Source organism: Euleptes europaea, chromosome 4 (genome assembly GCF_029931775.1).
Source record: "Euleptes europaea isolate rEulEur1 chromosome 4, rEulEur1.hap1, whole genome shotgun sequence".
Lineage (NCBI taxonomy): Eukaryota > Metazoa > Chordata > Lepidosauria > Squamata > Sphaerodactylidae > Euleptes > Euleptes europaea.
The window spans coordinates 93,172,032-93,193,120 of record NC_079315.1 but is presented as its reverse complement, the minus strand read 5'-3'; the positions used below and the strand labels follow the sequence as shown (position 1 = coordinate 93,193,120).

Here is a 21,089-nt window from a genome sequence, read left to right as displayed (position 1 = left end):
GTGACTTAACTTTCTGGTAGCCACTCCATGCAGTTAACCAGTCATACAAAGCAGCATTAATATGATTAAAGTTAACATTAATGAGCCAAGGAATTACCTCCTAAACGCGAATCTTTCTGATAGCAGTAATCCTGCTGGTATAATGTGCGGTAAGGCTGTGTGTAGTTTCCCAGATGAGTGTTCTGCTTTAAATTACAATATCAATCAACAAGTAAATAGCTTTATAGCTGCCTACATTTCAGAAGCACAATTCAATGGGTAGATTAATGTTGATTGGGAAAGCACTCCTCTGCATTGGAAGGATGCCCTGAAGAAATGATTATTTAATTACTGTTTTACATATGAAATAACTGCTGTAAGACAATTTGTTTCAATACCAGTGGTGTTATAAAAGACAGAGATAATGCTGGTTGGGAAGATGGAGAGCTTGAAAGACATTGTGCTTCCCACTTTTGATGGAGTTCAGCTGACCCTTGCCGAGTCAGCATTGGGGATTATACTGGACCCAGCATTACTGCTGGAGAAGCAAGTTAATGCAGGCTTGCTTCCAAATCAGCCTAGCCTGTAGGATGGCACCTTACACAGCTGATCTGGCTACCTGGATCCATGCCACAGTGACATTGAGACTAGACTACTGTAATGCGCTAGATATTGGTCTTCCCTCTAAATCAACTTGGAAACTCCAGTTGGTGCAGAATCATAGAGTTGGAAGGGACCACCAGGGTCATCTAGTCCAACCTCCTGCACAATGCAGAAAATTCACAACTATCTCCCTCCCACACCCCCAGTGAACCCTTCTCCATGTCCAGAAGATGCCCAAGATGCCCTTCCTCTCATTCTATGACCTGCCTAAGGTAATAGAATCAGCATTGCTGACAGATGGCCATCTAGCCTCTGCTTAAAAACCTCCAGGGAAGGAGAGCTTACCACCTCCCAAGGAAGCCTGTTCCACTGAGGGACCGCTTTAACTGTTAGAAAATTCTTCCTAATGTCTAGACAGAAACTCTTTCCTCACAGGACTTGGTCTCAAGAACCCTCATCATCTTTGTTGCCCTCCTCTGGACACATTCCAGCTTGTCTAGAATGTTGTGGCTTAGGTATTATTGGGAGATATTATTGATAATATAGAACGTCTCTTGCCTTGAAAACCCTATGGGGGTTGCCATAAGTCAGCTGTGACTTGATGGCAAAAAAAAAAAAAGCTAGAACATGCATATGACTCCCATTCTGCAGTCCTTCCACTGGCTGGCTATCAGTTACTGGGCTCAATTTAAGGTATTGGCTGTCATGTACAAAGCCCTTCATGGCCTTTGACTCTCTTGTCTTTGAGACCCTTATGTTCTGCCAGTGCCAACTTGCAAATGGGCAAAATAAACAGCTGTCCATGTGTGCCCCTTCTCCGCTGTGGCCCCCACCATATGGAATGGCCTGCCTGAGGAGGTCAGGAAGGCTCCCAATCTGGCTTTTGCAAACAATGCAAAACGGAATTATTCCAGAGGACTTTTCTATGCAGGCAACAGGTTGCACTGTACAGAATTATTCACAAAGTTGCTTGGATGAATGATTAGGGACCACTGAGTCTGCTGTAAGTAGGACCCTACTATATAATTTTGCGTAGTTTAAGGTGTCATGTTAATACCTATACTTTGCTTCAGTTCTGTTGCTAGATTTCTGGTTGGTTTTATTGCCCCTAATCCTGTTGCATTGTTTATTGAATGTCCCATTCTGTTGATTGTATTGACCCACTCTGTGTAATCCGCCTTGAGTCTAGTGAGGAAGAGTAACGATAAACAAAAATAAATAACCCTCACCTTTTCATCATATTTGTAGTGTTTATCAGTTATTTTAAATGAGTCCCTGCTGAGAAAATATTTGATAAAAGTCACATCAAGGATAATAAATTCCACATGTTGATAGAAAAGCCGTTAAAAGAATATTAAAAGAGTTTAGGCCGAAATACTGGACTTCACAGGATTACCTTCCAATGCAAGAGCCTGAACCTTTTTTATGTTACAGGTCTAAGTAGACCAGACAGGGTTGTGGCTCCTGGGTTGGGTGAGTGGTATGATATCCTGGTCCCCTCAGGAATATTTCATGCCCTTTCACCAAATTTCAGCTTTCGTTTAAAAAACAACAACCCAAAGTCTATAATGCTCTTTTTGGAAGTCATAAGAAGAGACATTCTTTAAAAAAGAAAACAAAATCTATAATACTCTTTTTGGAAGTCATAAGAGACATTCCGATAGTGTGGTACCCTGTTGCCCATTAAAAGATGAACTTGTACGAGTACAAGGACACTGGTCTCCTTGTCATGAGCTTAGGCATGTAGCATATCTTTTGTTATTTATACTGCTCCATCCCTGCCTCTCTCACGTACTTAAAAAAAGAATAAGAAGCCCAAGCTTTCAAGCACTACTTTATGAACATCCTAAACTGGTGAGGGTCAGGGAGAGAGAGCAAATCATGTGGTACCTTAAAGATCTGAAAAATTTACTATGACATGAAACACTGTAAGCAAGAGATTACTTCTTCATACTCATGTAGCTATCAAGATGCCTTATATGTTGAGACTTTGACCATCTTGCCACTGTGCTGACCTTTGACTAGAGAGGCTGTTGCAGGTCTCAGCAGAGACCTGCTATCTGTGATCCTGCAATTGAAAATGCTGGGGTTGAACCACGGATGGCGTGCTTTCACACCTTTGCTGTGGTGTGAAATGGACAGAGAAAGTGTTTAACATCGTATGTAGCAACGTTGGAGGAGAACTTATTGCAAAAGATGAGACTAAAGCATAAAGGAGCATAGCCTGAAAGTTCAGATGCAACAACAAAATTTCAGACAGTTAGATTTGAGTCTATTGGCACCTTAAGAGACCAACAAGAGTTCCAGGGTTATAAGCTTTCGAGAGCCAAAGCTCCCTTCATCAGACAGAGTAGAAAAGTTGAAAGCTTATACCCTGGAACTCTTGTTGGTCTCTTAAGGTGCTACTGGACTCAAGTCTAACTGTTCTACTGCAGACCAACACAGCTACTCTGAAAAAATCTCAGACAGTTGACTAGCAGGAGCTGCTTGCAAGGTTGAACTTGGGTCATTCTCCCTCGCAAATTGGGCCATAATAAATTTGTCTATCTTTATGGTGACATGGGATTCTTGGCTACTTCTGGAATTGCTCATGGATTAGTTTAATCCTATATAAATGAATAACTTCATTCCTGTGAAGCTAATAATATTCTCTGCATATCTCAGCTTTCAGCTTTATAAAAACTACAAGGGAACTCATACAAATGATCAAATAAAACATGAATAGCAATTAAAAATGCAAACGTATCAAAACAAATTTACATGGCACCAAATTAGACTATTCCCTCGGGGCTTATACTTACTTATCTTCTCGTGGCGCCAGCACTATAGACTACATTTTGGTCTGATCTTCAAATATCAGAAAAATAGCACCTAAACTAATAAACCTACAAGGAATTGCAGAAGTAGATCAAGAATGGAAACAGCAACAAATGAATCTAACGGCCAAAGGCTCTCCTAAAAATGACGCCAATGTATTGAACCTAAGCATCAATAGAGAAGGAACACTTGATCTTTAGCGGGTATATGACAGTTGAAGCTGTGGCACTTGGAATTTATTTCCAAGTTATTTCCCGTTGGTTCCAGTGGAACTTAAAGAATTCATTGTCCGTTCTGACATGACTTTAGCAGTGGGTCAGTCATCCCACTGGTCAATCTGGTATATCAGAAGTCCCAGGTTACATGGAGCCCATTCATAATTTTGGCTCTTTTACATGTCAGCGTTTCCCCCCCAGCTCTTAGGAGGAGTAGGCTGGATTGGAAAGTGGACGTAACCTTCCCAAGTGGTTGAGGTAATGTTAGAAGGGGCCCAAAGAATGCACAGAATCTCATTCTTCATACATGTTTTTGGAAGGTTTTAAGTTATTTTTTAATTCACAAAGTTTTCATTTTTAACAAGATTACAAAGCTAAAACAAGGTTTTTAGGATCAAACAATACAAAGACAGTTGGTACAAATTCAATAGTCTGACTATAATACATTCTCACAAATAGTCCATCAACAGTATTTATGTAACCTTTAGTAATACAGCAAACACTTAAGTTCTGATTGTATTTGAATATTTGGAAACATACAGTTCTCATCAACTTGTTCTGCAAAAATTCCCTGTACTCTACTGGTGTGTCTTTCTGTATATTAGTTGCAGAAATTTCTGCTGAAAAGTCATTCTTAGGCTAATATCGTAATTTCCAAAATAAGTGTTGGAGTTCTCTATGGCTTTACAAAAAAAGTTAAATGCTAGCATTTAAAATCACCCTATATTACTGTTCACTGAATAAAATGATAAACGGTATGCTATGCTAGTTATCATAAAATAGTGCTGGTTTTTAAAAGATCATAAAAGAATAGATGTTAGTACAGAAGAAATAATGCAGAAACATGTTGAGTAGAGATATTGTTGCTACTGCTAATTATTTGGGGGGGGAAGTATTTAAATATTCTACTTTCCTTTTCTGTCACCATCTAAAGGGGTATGTTGCTGGCATTTAAAATCTGACAACAAAACTTGTTTTCCTGAGACACGTGCATTTGAATAGTCATGTTTTCATGTAATATATATGTATATTGTATCAGGCTGCATGTTCAATTTACAGTTAACAAGATCACATGGGGTGTCACTGAGATTTTGTATTCGTGGTGGGCATTACCCTTGGTGTGCATGGTGTTATTTTTGCATGATACACAGTTTGTATGTCTGTATCAAGTCTGGGTAACATGTCCCGTGATTTATGCATGCTGCACTAATCTCTGTGTTATCTGTCCCTTCTTTGTTCAGAGCATGCTGTCTAGGTCCTTTAATTCCAATTATGCTCCAGTTAGCAGCTTTCACTATGGCAGCTCTAGGGATCTGCATGGCAGCCAGGGCAATGTTACCTTGAGTGTTGCTGACGGAAGAGGTTCTGGTGTTCACATTGGCCGTGTGAGTACATGCATAAAAAGGCTATCGTTAGTAAGGAAACGGGCATGTGATACGTCTTTGACGCTGTCCACTTCTGTAGCTTTTTGTCGTTCTATACTATAGCTGACTTCCTTTTGTAAAATGGTGATTCAATAATGGTAATTATTGAAGAATCTTTTTTCCTTCCAATATTGAGTTTTTACCTTCTGCTAAAACATCAGCAGTGGTCAATTCTGAAAGCAGTGGCACACTGAGTACATACCTGTGAGTCAATTGATAGCTATACAGGTTGAGTATCCCTTATCCGGACTGCTTGGGACCAGAAGTGGTCTGTTATTTCAGATCTTTCTGAATTTTGGAATATTTTGGAATTTTTGCATATACATAGTGAGATATCTTGGGGATGGGACCCAAGTCTAAACATGAAACTCGTGTATGTTTTATATGGTTTATACATGTAGCCTGAATGTAATTTTAAACAATTTTTAAAATAATTTTGTGTACATTGAATCATTAGTGGCACTGCTGAAGGCCTGTGAGTAATGCCTGCATGCCAGCTCATAATGTCTGGTTTTTGGATCAGTCTGGATATTGGATGTCCGGATAAGGGATACTCAACCCATATAAAGATCTGCAAGAAATTTATTCTCAGGTCAAATTGGCAGGTTTCTCAGGAATTCTTTTTCTCTAGTACATAAAACGTGCTGCTGTCTTGAGTTGCTTGGAAAATTGTTACCCTTCAGGTATGTCTGGTGTGACCTAGTGGCCACTGCTTTCAGGCTGTTGAATTATATATTCTGATGTGATCTATATATATTTCCACTGGCTTACATTGATGTTTTAGCTTCTCTAGTCACCGTTGCCTTTCCTTGTATTGTTTTTCCTTTTTATCTTTAGATTATACATTCTGGGCAGAGACCTTCTTTAGTCTTTGAAAAGGCTAGTAGTAATTGAAACTGTACTAACAGTGTAACAGTTTTACCATGGAGACATAGTGGCCTAGAACATTTTTTGCCAAGGTTCATATGGTCCACCCTTAGAAAATAAATATCCTTTGTAACCACAAATATAAATCAGTTACCTAATTTCAAAACATGGATGACCTACCTTCCCAGTTTAGTATGTCCAAGATTCAAGTTCTCACCTTTCCTTACAAACGTCCTCCTCTTTGGATATGTTCTGTTCATATTAATCACATCACTGTCTGTTATTTTGGTTGTGTTTGTTCCTCTTTATTCCATGATCAGTCTATTGCCAAATCATGTGGCTTCTCCTTGTACAACACTGAAAAAAGATGCAGCCTTCTGGTTTTATCTCCCTAGTAAACAATCTGAAGTATGCTTTTGACTTCTATGTTGAATACTACAACCATTTCCTCTCCATATTTCCATTGTTATACATCAGCCTTCACAAATCTAATATTCTACTGCTAAAATCATTCGTATCTCCTCTCGCTCAGACCCTGAGGTGCGCTTACTTGGTGTCCCTGCTAATGCAGATGCCGGTCTGCTTTTACAGACAGCCCTTGTCTTTGCCTCTATGACCTGTTACCCTCAATTACTTCACCATTTCCAGGATACCCCTTGCTGTAATCTAAGTATCACCATCCTCAACTGAGAACCAGCATGGCGTAGTGGTTAAGAGCGGCAGACTCTAATCTGGAGAACCAGGTTTGATTCCCCACTCCTCTACATGAAGCCTGCTGGGTGACCTTGGGCTGGTCACTGTTCTGTCAGAACTCTCTGTCTTGCCTGTCTCACAAGGTGTCTCTTGTAGGGAGGGGAAGGGAAGATGATTGTAAGCCAGTTTGAGACTCCTTAAAAGGTAGAGAAAAGCAGGGTATAAAAACCAACTCTTCTTTTCCCTTGAATGACTCTGCCCTCTAACTTGTTTTCCCTTATACCTTATAACTCTTTCCCCGAACATTAGTTATACCTGCAGTCGCAATATTTCTTCCTCCAAATCCATTTAAAAAACAAGCCTTATTAAAATGAGGACAAAGCACCTGTAACTAAAATGAATGCGATTTTTTTCCTTTGGTTTTGTCCTCCTACCTTGCTCACCTCCTTCTCTTTGAATTTTTAGGCTATAAATTCTTTACCGTGCAATCCTAAATAGGTTACACCCATCTAAGCACCTTGACTTCAATGGGTGTATAAGAGTGTGACTCTGCATAAAACTGCACCTGTATTTCTTTTTCTCTACTTGAGGTGCCATTCTCATTGACACAAGATTAGCTTGTACATTTTTAGCAGTAGATACACTACTGGCCATTTTGGAAACAGGATACCCTATAGTTGCAGTGTTCTACTACCCTTCCCCATCTTTCAGTTCCTGAGGAAAATAAGCAATATGGTTTTCATCCAGAGGTAGTATTGCAAAAAACCAAACAAAACTTGTTACATAGTGTAGGAAGTAGCATTGTTTGTGACCAGCATGAGGCAGAAAAAGGATAAATCTAGCAGAACGAGTCAACAAAAGACTTATGTTAAAGTCTTTGCAGATCTTTTAATGGCAACTGTTTTTGTGAATAGTTTCATTATGGTTTGTTATGCAGTTCTGGGTCTTTTAAAAGCTCCAGTGTTTTGCAAAAGCCAGTGTTAAAGTTTGTGGTCATCTCAGGGCTGATGTAATAGGATTAAATTCTTTAATATGCTTAAATAATATGCCTAGCATTCAAGTGAACATAATCAGCAATTGTGTGGTTGTAATCCTTTGAAGGAGTGCCTAAAAACTTAAATTATAGACCACAATGTAGTAGAAATATTTATATGCTTTTGTTTGTCATTTAAAGCATCCCCAAACATCCACACCAGTAGAACAATGTCAAGAGGACGTATTTGTTTCTGGACAGCAAAATTACTCATCTGCCACACTTAGTCTCAAAGATATTGCTCCAGATAGCATGAAGAAACTTCCTGTACAGGTACAAAACTACATAATTCTATATGCACCTGTGAATTCACACTCTTAAAGTTCATATGTAACATACCAGTGGGACAAAACCTCATATGTGGTGACTGCTATTACAAGAAAGGTTCAGTATAATCTGTAGTGATATAGGTATTAATTTTACTCTTTAAAGGGCATGTTTCAATATTTCGGATACAATATGTATGCTGTAATGAATAATTCTTGTAGTATTGTGAAGTGTCCAACCATAACATATGTCCCATTATCAAAACTCATTAACTATGAGGAAAGAGTGCATAATGCCTTACAAATCTGATGATTCAAGTAATACGTTATAGTACTTGTTTTAATTTTGTAAACTTTAATAAAATATTTAAGCCGAATATTTTCTTGCTGACGTGATGACTGTGTACATAATGTGCATCATTACAGTGGTTTGGATCCAAAGGTTCCCTGCCCCGTTGTGTTGTCTTTTGATGGCGGATTTGTCCCTTGACCAAGGTTTCAATATAATCAGTAAACAATTTTGTATTCAACCCAGTAACTTTTAAATTTTTGTGTCTCTCTTAAGTCAGTTTAATATAAGTGGATACTCAGTGCTATTTAGAAGACCTACTTTCTACATTCACCAACATATTTATTGGTATTCACTGTACAATTTTTCCCCACAATTGGCCTGTATCCTACCACTCAATTAAGCAAAGTTTGAAGCTGTCTTCTAGCCTAAGAAGCCCTCCTCCAATTTGTGGCTCTTCTGTTGGAAAAAGAGCCACAGGTTGGAAGAAGTTCCTGCAGCCTAAGGTACTGTCCAATTCTTGGAAATATGGTACAGTTGTAAAATGTTAATCTGTTTACCCACATCAATCAAAGCATTCTAGTTTGTAGAAAAATCCATGTCAACTCTTCAGCTTCTACAAGACTTCTATTGACTCATGGATGTGGTACATTTTTGCAGTCTCACTAAATTTTCAACAAATAATACTTCAGTCAACTCTGTTCCTAATGTGTTTAAGGCTTATGTCTTGATTTTAGATTTTTTTTTTTAAAATGTGATCAGTGGAGTAATTTGTTTCCTGTCACTTTTTATATTAGAAAGTTCTCTGACATTTTGCAGGTTATTTAGGAGTCTGGTTTCCAAAATAAAAACCATTTCGGGGAGAAAAGCAGTAAGAATACTCATTCCAGACCAAAAATCCCAATTGAAATTGATTAGTTTTACTTTAGCCCATCAGGAGGCTGTCTCGTCTACTATATACAGAGGTTGAGAGGAAATGCATTTTATTCAGGTTTGTTTTTTAATAGAATATTACTAGTTTTAGGAGACTATTTTTGTTATAGATGCTTGCTAAGCATGATAATTCAGAATTGCTGTGTAAAGCAAGCTATTGCCTTGCTGGTGTAAAATGTTGGTTAATTATGCTTTACTTTATTCAGGTACCTTTGACTAATGGGCAGTTGTGCCAGCCTTCGAGACCTCAGGCAAACTATACTCAAGTTCATCATCCTGTTCCCCAAACATCTGTAGCAAGACATCCTTCTAGAGAGCAACTGATTGACTATCTGATGCTGAAAGTTGCTCATCAGCCCCCCTACACTCAGTCCCAAGGTTTATCCAGGCAAAGCCATGAGCTGTCAAAGCAAGAGGTAAAGGCATAAATTCTGTTGTGTTGCAAGGATAAGTTCTCACACAGGTGTTAAGATTTATTACAAGCACTTGGTGCTGGTATTGGCTTGGGGTCAACAAACCACAAACATAGAGAGTTCCAAAATATTGTCGAAGGCTTTCACGGTCAGAGTTCATTGGTTCTTGTAGGTTATCCGGGCTGTGTAACCATAGTCTTGGAATTTTCTTTCCTGACGTTTCGCCAGCAACTGTGGCAGGCATCTTCAGAGTAGTAACACTGAAGGAGAGACACTGTCCTTCAGTGTTACTACTCTGAAGATGCCTGCCACAGTTGCTGGCGAAACGTCAGGAAAGAAAATTCCAAGACCACGGTTACACAGCCCGGATAACCTACAAGAATCAAAGAGAGTTCCCTTAAGGAGTCTTTTGTGTCATTGTCTTCTTGCTTCAGTTCCCCAGGCCATCTGAACATCCATTCAGTATTGATGTACCAAGGAGGGATTGGCAGAAATTCCTCTTTGACTCTTAGTGTGACAGGAGACAGTTCAAACAAAAGGTGCTGGCACGAAAATTTCCACTGGTTTCCCCCCTGTACTGTATCTCACACTGTTCCTAAGGAGACCACTATCCCTAAGAGGCAGCTTGGGGCCAAGGGGGCTCAGAGGGCTGCAGTAGAACCTTTCCACAGAGTTGTAGTGTTCATGGTTTGTGGGATCTAAGCCATTCAGTATGGTTTCCTGAGCACCACAGTTTTGCTCTGGCTACTCATTAGTTCAGGTTCTCGGAATGTCTTCAAGCTCACTAAAAAGATGGTTGATAATGGCTTCTATTGCTGCTTCTGTTTGTGCTTTTACAGGAGGTTGTTCAGGAATACTTAGAGTAATGGTGCCAGAGCTCAAAGTATTGCGTTGAGATCTGTGGAAGGGCCGTTAGCTGCTTGCTCCCCACCAGTGTACCTTTCTGTATTCCTCTAGAAAGCAGTCCTTGAAGGTCTTCAGACTCTCAAGAACAGGAGGGAATGCAGCACGGGAGGCTGCAGTTCTAGTGGGAAAACCATGGGAAGTTCAGACACATAATCCCTTTATACAAGCAGAAGTGCCTTCCAGTCACATGAGCACCTTTGGATCCATTTATTTCTAATTCTAGACATCAGAAAAGTGACTTATAGACTTCAATTAATATAAAAGATTTTTTATAGCTGTGTTCAAGTAATACTATACTGTTACACTATAAACCAAAACAAGACAGGATGCTATCACTTGTTTGTACTGTGAAATTATCTTATACTAGATTGATGTAGCCATGATTAATAGTGTGTTACAGGTTTTGTTGTTTGAGTTTTTTAAAAATAAAAACCAACAAGCTTGCTTTCAAAACTATTAGTCAAAACACTTGAATCAACAAAGTACCATAAAGGATACTTAAAAATGCTTGTTCCTAATATGTTCTATTCACATCATTAAGACCAACTTGAAGCTCATAAGGCACAAAGGAAAATAAAGTGCTAACTAAAACTGTTAAGTAGAAAAGGGCAAGAGTCCAGTAGCACCTTAAAGACTAACAATATTTTCTGGTAGGGTATGAGCTTTCATGAGCCACAGCTCACTTCTTCAGATACTCCAGAGCTGTGGCTCACAAAAGCTCATACCCTACCAGAAAATATTTTCGTTAGTCTTTAAGGTGCTACTGGACTCTTGCCCTTTTCTACTACTGCAGACAGACTAACACGGCTACCCACTGTAAAACTATTAAGCCATTGTTGTCTTCAGACGTTTTCCTGCTGAAGTCCATGCCAAGGCTCCCAGTGATTTTTGTAGAATAGGATTGTAGCCTGAATGAGCAAAGAGTTCTTTGTACTAGTCTAGTTGAGTGACTTTGCACTTTAATGGACAATAGTTTATAACTGACAAAGATACAATCTCTGTCAGTCCTTTGAAATGCAGAATGGGGTCTTTTCACACTAAATAGCTTTTTTTCTGTTCAAGGTGAAGCTAATTTCAGTCACTTCCTTATTACTTGCAACATGGCATCTTGATTTACACTTAGTTGTATAATAAAGTACTCCAGTAATTTGTGTTATGGGAAAAATGGGTATAGCTATGCCATTTCTCCTCAGTTTGCTTTCATTCTCAGTTATTTGAGTTCATATGCTAGAATTTTGATTTTTACTCCTGATTTATTTTTAGGATTGAATAATTCTTTTCCCAGCATAGTCCTGTAGATGCTTTACCCTCTTTTGAATATATAGCCACTGGCATATACTACCACATTGAGGGCCAGTGTCTGGCTTACTACAAATTGTTTGCAGGCCATGTATAGAATACTTTTGAATCATGCAGTATAAATGTGTGTGATGAAATAAGCTGATAACTTTCATACATCTGGTTTGTATGTAAAGAACCCTATTAGAACTGGGAAGGTGCTGTGAAGCTTACATCACCTTCTCCCTTCTCTTGCACACTCCAGTATGTCTTCCTCCTCGGCAAAATAAAATCCCTGTACATACATTACAGTGAACACATTTACATTGTACAGTCCTGCACTTGGGTATATCCATTTGTAAGAAACAACCAATGCATATTCACCTTCGAAATACAGCAGGGGATCAGTACCTGGATAAATATGGGTCTTGTGCGTTTATCCATGAACATGCTGAATTGCTCAAACGTGTAAAGAAAAATCCTGTATACACTGGTTACAGATTATACATATGTTCTCTATGACACAGTGTTAGCCTGGTTTGGCTGTAATGGTGAACTTGTGTGTTACTGAGGAGGGGGAGGAGGTAAGGTTGCAACCTCAGTTTGGAAAATTCCTGATGACTCGGGGCAGTATTGGTGAGGCAGAGTTTGGGGCGGAGAGGGAGCTCAACAGGGATGTAATACCATAGAGTCTGCCTTTTGAAGCTTCAATTTCCTGCAGGTCAGCTGATGTCTATAGTCTGGAGTTTAGTTATAATTCCAGGAAAACGTCAGGCCCCACACCTTGTGGTTAGTAAACCTACGAGGAGGGAGCATGTGAGCATGAGGTTCAAGCACAAATAAACAAACACTGGTTTGCTGTTACATGTGAACTGTGCTATAACTTCAACATATTGCAAAGTTCATTTTTAAACATTGATATTTTAGATTCGAGTGACAATTGAGAAGGATCCAGAGCTTGGCTTTAGTATATCAGGAGGAGTTGGTGGTAGAGGAAACCCGTTCAGACCTGATGATGATGTGAGTATTAAAAGAGTCGTGTGTTTAAAATGTAGATAGCATAGTGCCAACCATTTGTTAGAGTTTTTACCATTATCTTAGGTACAAAATGAGGAGTTTTGTACTCCTGCTTTTATACCATTTTCATCCCTTTGGCCTTGTTGAAGGAAAAAAATGCCATTGAGTTGCAACTGACTCATGGCGATCCCATCCATGGGGCATTCCAGGCAAAATATGAATGTTGATCCTTAAACATCTAATAGAACTATCAGAGTGAGGAGGCAGTTAACTGTTTTCCAGGCTCTCCCAAAGGACTGACAGGAAACAGTAAGTGTGGGTTGCTGATTTGTTATAGAATACCTCCTAAATGTAACTTATTTATTTTATTTGAAATATTGTTATTTTATTTATGTTTTATTTGCTGTTCATGGTCTGCCTTTCTCTCTGAGACTCAAAGAGTGGAAATCACAGTGTAAATCAGTTCAGTCAGTTGGATGATACTTCTGATAAGCAGTGTAATAGGATAAGGAATGGCAGAATTTTGCAGTGGAACTGTTGGCTACATTAATTTGGTTCTCCAGCAGTAACACTGAGTCCAGTATCACCCCAAGGACTCCTGAGTCAGCAAGGGAGGTGGTAAGCTCTCCTTCCCTGGAGGTTTTTAAGAAAAGGTTAGATGGCTATCTGTCAGCAGTTCTGATTCTATGACCTGAAACAGATGATGAGAGGGAGGGCATCTTGGCCATCTTCTGGGCATGGAGTAGGGGTGGGGGGAGGTAGTTGTGAATTTCCTGCATTGTGCAGGGGGTTGGACTAGATGACTCTGGTGGTCCCATCCAACTCTATGATACTATGATTCTTTGAATCTTATCTGGGAGGCTGGCACCAGAAGGTTGTGCTGGGGGATTCTTGCTCTGTTGGGTGGTCATTGGCTTGTGGGGCTCCACAGGGTTTGATCTTATCCCACACTATTTAATGTCTACATGAAATGATTGGGAGAGGTCATCGGCATGTTTGGGCTACGGTGTCATCAATATGCTAGTAATACCCAGCTCTACCTTTCTTTCCCACCTAATTCTGAGGAAGCTGTTGATGTACTTAACCTGTGCTTGGAGTCAGTAATGGGCTGGATGAGGGTAAAGAAGCTATAACTTAATCCTGACAAGACAGAGCTGCTCTCAGCATCCATCACAGTAACTAGGTCAAAATTATCTACAAAACAGATTGAGGCAGTATATATATGATATAGTTAAGCTGAAGCAATAGACAGAAAATAAAATTAAAGCATAGATTAAAAGAAATGGTACAAATATGAGAAGGATTGTATAAAGAACAATCTGACAATTTGGAGAGCTGCGGGAATATAGTGAAAGGGTTTAGCGATTATTAATTAAACAATTTCCAGTAGGAAATGTAAGACCACTTTAAAATGAGTCTCCTGAAAGATTGATTATACTGTATGCATGTGAAGTAATGGGTATGTTAAGTGTGTGTGTTTTTTAACTGAAAATTTTTAAATAAATATAAAAAAACAGGTTGAGGCAGTGGAAAATGTTACTCAGAGAAAAACTGGAATCTTAAAGATCTTTGCGATGAAATTGCTATAGTTTGACCACAATGCTGTGAACGGTGTGCCAACCAGGGTATTTCTTTTAAAATTAGTCCCAGCAGTACATGGCAAGCTATTTTTTGAAAATTTGGAGAATTTCAAAAGATATTTGCTTAGTCAAGTGGGGGAGAGAGGGATGTTGATCAAAGGACAAGATGAAAAATCATATCAGGCTCCAAAGGAAATCTTGATTGTGGCCTGCTTCCACAGTCTCTTGTGTTGGATATAAAATATTGGTCCAGTAAATCTGTTTCAAGCAAAATTCTTTTCATGTATACAAAGAATGCACAGTGGAACATCTTGTTTGGTTCTGTACAGCATCTGTACACACACCAAGGAAAGTGTTGTTGAAGCTGCTCTGAGCCTGGCTTTGGCCAGGAAAAGCAGGGTAGCAAATGGAAATAATAAATAAATACATAAAAGTTAAAAAGTCCTGCTGGTGATGTTCATCGGCTATTGGATTAGGGTCAACCTAAATTAGTCGAATGGCATGTTGGAAATATGAAACCAAGATATGTAAAGTAACTGCTTATTCCAGTTGTGAGTTCTATTCCCTTATGTAGGTGGGGATTTAGCCTCAAAAACTATGCTTTAATTGATAAATATGGCATGAAAATTATATCTTAGGGTGAGAGCAAATTAGTATTTAACAGGGCTTTTAAAGATTGGGATGTGGGATCTCTCACATTCATCGTTTTCGGCTTGCCTCCAATTTTTAATTTTTTTATACTTACACTCCACTGATTATCCAGGCTCTGCAACATACATTATTGTGTCTAATCTTGGTTAAATGGAGTTCTGGTAGTACCCATGGTTTTCTTGCATGGGCGGTTAATCCCCAGTTAATTCTACATCTGCACTAGATATTAGTTTTTAAACCATTTTAATTGTTTTTAAACAATTTTAAATTCTGTCGAAGGCTTTCACGGTCAGAGTTCATTGGTTCTTGTAGGTTATCCGGGCTGTGTAACCGTGGTCTTGGAATTTTCTTTCCTGACGTTTCGCCAGCAACTGTGGCAGGCATCTTCAGAGTAGTAACACTGAAGGACAGTGTCTCTCAGTGTCAAGGATGTAGGAAGAGTAATATATAGTCAGAAAGGGGTTGGGTTTGAGCTGAGTATTGTCCTGCAAAAGTATTGTCCTGTAAGTATCAAGATAATGTGCTAATGAGGATATGGTATGTTAATATGGAACCATTGTATCCTGAAGTGATCTGTTAATGTGTGTAATCCAAAGCTAATCTGTATGGCTATTGTTGAATGTTGTCTTTGTCTGGAGGTTCCTGCCCTGAAAAACCTCCAGACAAAGACAACATTCAACAATAGCCATACAGATTAGCTTTGGATTACACACATTAACAGATCACTTCAGGATACAATGGTTCCATATTAACATACCATATCCTCATTAGCACATTATCTTGATACTTACAGGACAATACTTTTGCAGGACAATACTCAGCTCAAACCCAACCCCTTTCTGACTATATATTACTCTTCCTACATCCTTGACACTGAGAGACACTGTCCTTCAGTGTTACTACTCTGAAGATGCCTGCCACAGTTGCTGGCGAAACGTCAGGAAAGAAAATTCCAAGACCACGGTTACACAGCCCGGATAACCTACAAGAACCAATTTTAAATTCATTTAGAAAATTGTTTTCCAACGCTGTCATTTATTATAATTATGCTCCTGATAGTAACCCAGAATATGAAGCTTTTAAAATACAAGCTGACTCACAACTTTTTTTCTCTTTGCTTGAAGGGTATATTTGTTACCAGAGTACAGCCTGAAGGACCAGCATCTAAAATCTTGCAACCAGGAGACAAAATTATTCAGGTACACTACTAAAATATTTTTCTTTTTCCTTTGATGCAACAACTTTTTCTGAAGCCTTGTTACTTTCTTCTGCCCATTCCTTCACTTCTCCATTTTCTGCCTTAAATTTCTTCTTGTCCTTGAGTCATTTGGTCTGTCCACTGACCTATTCAATTAACCCCCCCTCCCCAACACTCCTTTCTATTCCCAGGCTAGGTTCCGTCATTTGTCTGTTTTCTATACACAAGGACATATTTTGTATGGAGGAGCATTCATCTTTGCCTCAGTCTGAAGTTGTGTGGTCCAGGCATAGGTTGACTTCCTTATCTGCTGTTTATGAGGATTAAGCTTAAATCTGGACACCTCTGGTGAATATAAAAAGATTTAGTTGATTCAGTTCATTTTGAATACTTGCTTTCTTCCTTTTCTTATCCTGTCTTACTAGCCAAGCAACATCACCCCACTGCTCTAATCCACACCCACTGTACTCTGAAGAGTTTTCTATCTATTAATTAGGTGGATTTGCTCACCAAAAGGTAAAACCCTAAATGGTTCAATCAGATTTGTTTTGATTGGTTTAGAGTAAAATCCTACAGCTCCCTTAGCAGTCTCATCCTTTGGGGTAGAGGGGTGCGGAGGGTACAGCCACTTGCTGGGAAGGTGAAACAAGATCAGTGAGCATGGGCTCATCGCTAGATTTCTTTCTTTCCAACCTTTGCCCAGGTATAAAATACTTACTAGGAGGTAGAGGGACTACCTCTGTGAATCGAAAGCTCTAACAAGGTGTACATTGTATTGTTTAAGATACAATGCTTTAAAGCGTACTAAGGATGGCAGTCTTGAAGAATAGAAATTAAGGGCTATATGGTCCCCACAAATCAAACCTGGGATCCATTCCACATATTACAAGTCAATTGAACTTAAATGCTGCTGGTTCAAAAGAAAAGCTGAAGGCCACTTTGCTTCCCACCTGTTTTTCCAAGTGTACCACGATAAGGCCACTTTGCTTCCCACCTGTTTTTCCAAGTGTACCACGATAAGGAAATATGTTTAAAGCTATTTTATTTTTTTTCAAAAGGAGAGGCCCTGAATTCACAGAATTAGCAGAAATTGTTTTCTTTGACTTAGACTTCGTAGCAGCACTTTACTAATCTTTAGTATCATTCTGACATCCCAAATCATGCCCATCCAATGATAAAATCAAAGCTATCCACCCTACTTCCTCTTCCTCCCCGATTCCTCCACCTCCCTCATTACTCTTTTTGTTTATTTTATGTAAAACATTTGTTAGCTGCCTTTCTCCCTTGAGGAACTCAAGGCAAGCTTACAATATAAATAAAACATTATAAAAACAGCATAAACCCCATTAAAGTCACAGTTTAACAACTCCAATTAGGATCTTCCAATGATAAAATGCAGCCTTAAATAAAACTGTCTTCAACTGCCTCCTGAAGATCAACAATGAGGGGACCATGTGCACTTCCCTGGGGAGGTTGTTCCATACTCTCCTCTTTCCTTACATCTCCTTTAACAAGATGACACCATGTTGTCTTAAAGTTTTCTGTGTGTCCTCCTGCTTGCCATCTGCCCACATTTATCTCCACCATATTATCAGTCCAGGTCCTTCAACACCACATTCAAGCATGTCACGATCTCCCCCCTTTTCATTTTTTTTGCCTTGATCCATATTTGTTGTTCTAATTACTGTCTAATGAGTTTTCTATTATTCACATCCAAAGCATTCCATTGAGCTGGTACTCCTACTGCTTTGACTCCCATGTTCCACTGAAACTGCCCTCACTAAAATGACCATCTCTTTGCTTCCAAATCCAAGAGATTGACTTGAACTCTCCTCTGTTTCCATTTAGTTTGTCATCTCCCCTCCTCGACAACCACAGTATTTTAAGTCTTCATGATTGTGTTCTCAGGAAGTTCTCTTTCTGTGACAGCATAAGCATAATGTCAGGAGAAAGAGCTCAACATCAAGATGAGAAAACCTCTGCTTTGTCAGCTTTCCCCTTCTTGATGTTATAGTAGTCTAAAAAAGGTTTAGGCAAGTATTTTTAAGTACTTTGGAAGTGCTTAAAAATGCATAATTTGGCTATCATCAATAACTAAGGAGGAGCAACGGAAGTCAAAACTCCACTGAAGGTTTTTTCCATCCAGTTAGGAGACAAACATACTTTAAGCAATAGAAGAGAAAGATTTGGATGGCAAGTGTTAGGAGTGTTCTGTATTTGTGTGTGTATGCCTATGCGGTGTAGCAGTTAGCGTGTCAAACTAGGATTTGAGAGAACCGGGTTCAAATTCCCATATTGCCATGAAAGTTTACAGGATAACCTTGGGCCAGAAATGCACGTTCAGGCTAATGTATGTCACAGGGTTGTTGTGGAGATAAACTGAAGGAGAAGAGAATGATGTAAGCAGCTTTGGGTCCTTGTTGCAGAGAAAGGTAGGGTATAAATAAAGTAAATAAATCAATATGCACCATACCTGACTTCAGGTATTGGTTACATAGGGATTCATACAAGTATTTTGGGGAATGAAACATTTGTCACTAGGTGATTCTTCCCCCTCAAGATTCATGTGATGAAAACTGAAAGGCTCCTGTGTAGTTTAGTTGCCAATGCACCCCAGAACTCTGAAAAATAAACCCAAGTCTTTCCAAGGTATGCCATCTTACCATGGTGTTATTTTTCACAATACACGTAATGTTAAAAACAGTTTTGTGAATTGACTTTTTGGAGTACCCAGAGTATATGTGTGTGTGTATGTTACATATAATGAAAATGCTTCCATTCTTTCACTAACCTGTTGCCCTGAAATACAACTGGTGTAGAACCAGGAAGAGGTCATAAAATTTAAGTCTAAATGTAGATGCTTCTGAAAAGTTGTTGCCTTGCATTTATCAGGATTTAATTTCCTTTACAGGCGAATGGATATAGCTTCATCAGTATTGATCATGGACAAGCGGTATCTTTGCTAAAGACTTTTCAGAACACGGTGGAATTCATCATTGTGAGAGAGGGTTCTTAAATACTGTGGATAAAAGGGAAATGCCAGCATGCTTCTTTGAAGGACTTGTTGGAAACTGAATATTTTGATTATTTTTATATGTGAAAAGAACTTTTAAAATTATGTACAGTAATACAATAATGAACTTGTGGTTATAGGGGGAAGAACCACTGTAAAGAACATAAATAAAAGTTTTGGAAATGCATGTGGTAATAAACCCTTGAGTTTTAAAGCATTGGAGCAATCAAAGATCACTCCTTCAAGAACAAACCTGTGGTGTTTTTTGTACAGATGGTGGGTTTATTTTTGGATAACTCATACACATTACTAAACTTTGTGTAAAGTTATAAGGAGCCTCAGTTGTAGCCAGTGGACAGATGGCAGGGCTTTCTGTCCTGTAGCTGTGTTTTGCCTTTATTTTTTTGTTCACCTGGTTTTTAATATCTTTGAAACCACTTCTGTAGATGCAGCTAAGAGATTTGAAATGTTGGCTTTGCTATATGCATATTGTATAGATGAATGGGTAGATGGAACGTGGGACTGGCTGGATTAATTTAAAAGGCCAGGTGAAATGGCAATGAAAGTATGGAACTGAGAAAGGAGGGGAAGAAAAGTTAACCTGAGAGAATGTATATCTACCAATAGAAAAATGCAATAAAATGTGAAGTCTTTTCGGGAAGACTATAAATATACTTCTGGGAGTTCTACAGGATTGGCTCATATCACGTTCACTAACTGTCTTATTTGCTATGTGTAATTCAATTTTGGATGCTATTTTTTAATCACACAATCGTTGTTTTTCCATTTGTATTGTGGAGTTGTACCCAGAGACTCCTTTTTAAAATGAAAATCCCCAGTTTTGCGCAAAATGGTGGTTTTCTTCTGCCTTGTATGAAATACTCCATTTTTAATTTATTTATAGTTTTTTATTAAAAGAAAAGAAAAGAAACTGAAACGGCCAGTTTTTAAGACTGTGTTGCCTGAAACTCATCACATATATCACAGGTGTGCATGTTCCAAACCTTGAATCACTCTGCTAGCAAGAGCCTCATTGTTTTTAATGGGGTTGGTGGCAGTGAGCCCTATGAGGAAATGGGCTGCCCAGGAGTTAAATGGTGCAGGAAGGTTTAGGGAAGAAATCTTGAACTTGTTTGGCCTTGAATTGCCTTGTTTAGACTAAAAGGAAACAATATGTATGGAGCTAGGTAACCAAAGCCAGTTTTTGTGAGACTGTTGCACAGCGATGGGAGGCTTGCTGTTGGGAAGTTGTAGGGCAAAGGGATGGGTACTTGGGACCCCCCCCCCCCAGTTTGTAATGATCTTTCTCAAAGGGCTGTTCCTACAGGTGACATTAAATGTGAACTAGACACTTCAGAGTCATTAAAGGGTTTCTAACTATATTAATAGTAATTTACCACAGGCTGCCTTTGTTCCTTCTTACTTGTACAAACTATTGGATTATACATAATTAATTTTATGACAAACCATGTTTATTTTTTTTCCCTTATGTAACTGAGATGAGATTGCCTAACTTTAAGGGGTAATAAATAATACATAGTTATAATGGACCAGAGAAAAGTGCCATAGAAGACCAATCACTGTTTGTTTTTTTTCATTTTAGGGTGGTTTTTTAAGAGGCTAATGATTTATCATTGGAGCAATATTTACTGCAGTTTTTAATAAATGGAGATAGGTAGTTTTAAAGAGAAGTCTATCAAAAACACCAGCCGGCTGTAGTTTTTTGAAAGGGCATGGTGGAAGAGAAAGGAATTTACACACCTAACAGAGGCAGTACTTTTTAAATACACAAGCTCCAATGATTATTGCACTTCAAAGATGTTATCAACTGCATATTGTACTGTGTAGAGTTTTAATAATTTTAATTGAAACCCTTTAACAACTCTTTGTACATTAATTTTAGTTGATTTTCAT

At 38.8% G+C, this 21,089-nt stretch overlaps 1 protein-coding gene across 2 annotated transcripts in view; it reads left to right on the top strand.

The window, feature by feature from the left end:
- Positions 1-20,106, top strand: part of ERBIN (erbb2 interacting protein) — a 91,595-nt gene extending 71,489 nt beyond the window's left edge. Inside the window, exons 22-27 of one of the 2 annotated variants that reach the window (XM_056849249.1) lie at positions 4,856-4,999; positions 7,773-7,904; positions 9,326-9,535; positions 12,644-12,736; positions 16,089-16,163; positions 19,074-20,106. In XM_056849249.1, the coding sequence (XP_056705227.1) occupies positions 4,856-4,999; positions 7,773-7,904; positions 9,326-9,535; positions 12,644-12,736; positions 16,089-16,163; positions 19,074-19,178 (759 nt within the window). In that variant the 3' untranslated portion in view covers positions 19,179-20,106. The remainder of the gene's footprint in view (positions 1-4,855; positions 5,000-7,772; positions 7,905-9,325; positions 9,536-12,643; positions 12,737-16,088; positions 16,164-19,073) is intronic. The other variant, XM_056849250.1, reaches the window with a different exon arrangement.
- Positions 20,107-21,089: the final 983 nt, after the last annotated feature.